This window comes from Octopus bimaculoides, chromosome 11, assembly GCF_001194135.2.
Source record: "Octopus bimaculoides isolate UCB-OBI-ISO-001 chromosome 11, ASM119413v2, whole genome shotgun sequence".
NCBI lineage: Eukaryota > Metazoa > Mollusca > Cephalopoda > Octopoda > Octopodidae > Octopus > Octopus bimaculoides.
Window position 1 is genome coordinate 16,457,011 of NC_068991.1, and position 4,656 is coordinate 16,461,666.

Consider the following 4,656-nt stretch of genomic DNA (forward strand, 5'->3'; position numbering starts at 1 on the left):
GATGAGGAAGTTCTTTCATTTTACTTATACTATTCATTCCTAAGTCATTAGCAGTGTGTGTGTGTGAGTGAGTGTATGTGTGTGTGTACGTGAGAGAGAGAGAGAGAGAGGATGGGAGAGAAAGAGAGAGAGGGTGGAAGAGAAAAAGAGAGAGGGTGGGAGAGAAAGAGAGAGAGAGGGTGGGAAAGAAAGAGAGAGAGGGTGGGAGAGAAAGAGAGAGTATGTACGTCGGTAAGGGTGTAGGTATGTATGGGTGTGTCTGTGTGTGTTGTGTGTTTGTGATGTCTCTGTGTGTGCGTATGTATGTCGTGAGCTTTTGTGTTTGTCTATGTGTATGTATGTGATCTGTATGTCAAAGCATATAGTTATTATGTATGTATTTGCGCGAAGATATGTGTAAATGAATGTAAAGACGTGTGTGTGTGTTTTGATAGTGTATCTCTTCAGCCATTGTCTTTAGTTTCTCCCTCTCTGCCCATTTCCCCCTTTACCTCTCTCCTTCTGTCCCTCTCTCCCTCCCACTCCTCTCTCCCTCCCACTCCTCTCTCCCTCCCACTGCTCTCTCCCTCCCACTCCTCTCTCCCTCCCACTCCTCTCTCCCTCCCACTCCTCTCTCCCAAAAGAATTCGTCCATGTATCAGGCTTCCAGCATGCTCCACCCCGTCATACGATCCACCCGCACAACTCATACATTATTCTGTCATTCCGATATTCTGATAGAATGTGACAGACCGGTTAAGATGAATTGTTGTTGTTGATGCTGATGTTGATGCTGATGTTGATGATGATGATGATGCTCTTTCGGTCAAATTATATTTCGTGTTTATTTTACGGCTTTTCACAATTGCGTTTCAATGTTACTACCACTCAAAACACACACACACACACACACATACTTATGCACCACGCACATATATACACCCACCTGCCCAACACAGTAGATACCTGTACACACACAATTGTGGTAACAAAGTAAGAGTGCTCAATACCAGAGTTAAAGTAAAAAATATTCATTAATTGAAATATAGTTAGAACAACGTGGGGTTACACACACACACACACACACACACACACACACACACACCGTTGCTACTATGCAAAAGTGCCGTAAGTCCAAAACGTTGCTTTTTCAAAAATCGAAAAAGTAGTTTCACCATTCCATAGCAAAACCATTGTACTACACTTTGGCAATTTTTCATATCTTAGCATCTGAAGCAGCTGGAGATATGATAGTTTGACCAAATGAACCGGCTGTTGCAAGGAAAAATAAATATTGAAAGAAACGCATTTGGCCAAATCTGGACATACGACAACTTAACATAATAGCAACGATATATATATACATATGTAATTACGTATATTACCTATGTAGCAGATATATAAACGGGTAATTTAGCTATTTCTCCGTAGATTTGAAAAATGAACCACCTTAATCGATTTTCTAAACAAGGACTTTTACATCGATTTGATCAGCACCTTAGAATCAGGAAACCAATCTGCTTATATACTCGAAAATTACTATAGGCACAGAAAACTGGACCTACTAATTTGCATGCCACAAGCGTTAACACTCTATTTTAAATATCAGGTGTCTGTCAACAGTGATCTCAGTCCACGCAGTATCAAGGTATGATAAAATATATGAGGAGCTTACTTTCAAAACCGGTATAAGTGCATATTTGGTCGATTTCAGGATAACCATTAAAACACAATCTGCAAGCCGCTGGCTTCATATTGGTGAAATTTTTTTCAGTCAAACTGTGATACATGCCAAATAGACAGTAGACGAATCTTAGTCTTCCAATCAAAATCAGATATATTCAAGTTGTTTTAAACAATTATTCAAGTCATTCCGATGCATATATTTGGTTTTGAAAGTAAGCTCTTCAGTAACCTATATAGTGGATATATAGAGTATATGGCAGATATTTAAGAGATATATATGGTAGATATTTAAGAGATGTATTTCACTTTTCATCCCGCGTTTAAATGTGTATACCTCTGTGTGTGTGTGTGTGTGTGTGTGTGTGTGCGCGCGTGTGCGTGCGTGTGTTTTATAATTCTGCTTCATCGTAGCAGGACGAATACCTGGCCCTTGTAAAGTGAGTACTATCTGCTTCTCTTAACCGAAACAGCTGTAAAGTAAAAGGCAATGAATATATATACATGCAGTTCTTGTTATGATGTCATTTATCATTTAATGTGTATGGGGGTGGTGAGTATGTGTGTGTGTATTTGTGTGCGTGTATTCTATTTTACTAATGTTTCTTTATATATTTATCTTCTTTAGGGAAACAATGTCACTGGCAATTGGTTTAGTGTCTATGTGGAAATTACGACAGCTTCGTCCGTTCAAGTGGAGAATCCTTACGCTTCGGAAACCATTTCAATTGTCGACAGTCGCAGGCATAGGAAAAGATTCCGGGGGAGATTTAATCGAAGATTTTACAGGAAATTTCACCGACGGTTTGGACACCAACGCAAACGAGCGGAAACTAAAGACAGGACATCCAACACACTTAACGGAAGTAGAATAGACGATAGATATAAAGGAATACAAGGTGATGGCGAAGTACAACCAGAACAAAATAACAAAGAAGAAAAAGATGATGAAGTAATAATAGTGAAAGGCGGGCTAGAAGTAGGAGTAGAAGATAAAGGAAGTCTTTGGGAGGAGTACAAATCACAACACTATCCACCGAAACATCCGCTTATTTCAACAACATCGCTTACAGATTTAGAAGATGTGCGATGGGTTAAATGTGACGGAGGTGAACGACGAAATAACCTGGATGGAACGGGAGATAATTTGGTGGAAAGAGGAGATAATCAGGAAGAAAGTCGAAATAACCTGGAAGAAAGAAGTGGGAATCTAGTCGAGAAAAGAGATAATCTGGTTGAACGGCGGCTAAAATCGATTCAAAGGCGAAGAAAACCGATTAAAATTAACAAACTGAACGGTTATAATTTAGGAGAGGATTTTCTAAGCGAAAAATATCCAAAGAATGTCTCGTATTCTGTTCATTATAGCGGTAATGAAAAAAGCTCTGTACATGATGGTATTCATCTTGGCGGTGAGAGTGGAAATGGTAGCGAAGATGACAATGATTACGGCATCGGGCAAGAGGGAAAGAACAAGGTAGGTTTGAGTTTCGGCGTCAACGTTGAGGATGAGGAGAATAAAAATACAGTGAAAGAGGAGACAAATGGCAAAAAAAGGGAAAATAAGGGCGACGGTGATAATGATTATGATTATTATGAAAAAGATGGGGAAAAGAAAACAGAAACGGAAACTGTATTTGGATTTAATGCAAAGAAAGAGAACAGGAATATGAAATCAGGGTACGACAGAGCAGAGGTTGAAGCAAATAGCATTAATCCAGAACGAGATTTACGCAAAGCAGAATATTTTGATAAGGTTCATGACAACGAAGAAACCGACTGGAAGTCAGAGTTAAAGAGATTACTTGAGGAATCGAATCGGCATGAGGAAAGACAGCAACAAGTTCAACGAAAGAGTGGCCATAATGAACACAGAGGTAAGGAAGCTGTTTTTTCATGAGATGCGTGCGTGCGCGCGTGTGTACACGCACACACACACACGTTTTCTTTTATTCTTTTACTTGTTTCAGCCATTTGACTGCGGCCATGCTGGAGCACCCTCTTAAGGGGTTTTAGTTGGACAAATCGACCCCGGGACTTATTCTTTGTAAGCCCAGTACTTATTCTATCGGTCTCTTTTGTCGAACCACTAAGTTACGGGGACGTAAACACACCAACATCACTTGACATATGATGGTGGGGAACAGAGAATCGCTGATGATAATGTGGTACTTTAATTTTTTTTTCCGTTTAGTTATGAGGCATCCAAACATCATAACGATTCTCATATTCCAAGTATTTGTAAACTCCTTATAACACTCGTATAAGATTAGAGTATCTGTACAATCCTTCGTGTTTTGTGACCGGGATTATTTTTTATTCGTGTTTCGATTTGGCCATCATCAATTACTGTAGGTCTGTCGAAACCTTCACGGTCTTCCAGATCAAAATTTTCCCCCCTAAACGTAGCAAGCCACTTCTCGGTGAGGACGCCATCTTCATAAACTGCTCAAATCTGTTTTTGCTGTTTCTACAGCGTTTTTTTACTTTCCGGAAATAAATGAGCATCACTTGAAGAAAATATATCATATTGTTCACACTTTAAACGTAAAATAAACTATCCACACAGAAATCATATACAAAGGTGTGTTGGAAAGTCACCTTCCAGAAAATGTATATATATGCAATATACTTCTGTCACGTGAAAAACGAAATCACGTGCTTAAACACTACCAATTGAAAAACGGTGCGAAGTTTTGTTCAACCCAATTTATATATATTTACTAGCAGAAATACCCGGCGTTGCCCGGGTTAAAGAGAATAATGAAATCTAAAAACGCCGTCTAGACTACGCATCATCTTTATATATAGAGATGTATATACACACACGCACCCAAACACACGTATATATATGTATATCAATATAAATATATGAATGTCAATGAAGTTTCGTAAAAGAAGGTGATCATGTACATACTTTCTTGCTGTTGTGATTATAACACCTCATTGTAAACTATGTTCCTTGTTTTCCCTTGTGGAGCATATACAAATAGG

The 4,656-nt window shown here is 39.0% G+C and overlaps 1 protein-coding gene across 1 annotated transcript in view; it reads left to right on the forward strand.

Annotated features, from left to right (window-relative positions):
* Nucleotides 1-4,656, forward strand: part of LOC106869716 (uncharacterized) — a 54,837-nt gene that overhangs the window by 27,139 nt on the left and 23,042 nt on the right. The window contains exon 3 of the mRNA XM_014915561.1: nucleotides 2,291-3,539. Coding sequence (XP_014771047.1) covers nucleotides 2,291-3,539 — 1,249 coding nt within the window. The remainder of the gene's footprint in view (nucleotides 1-2,290; nucleotides 3,540-4,656) is intronic.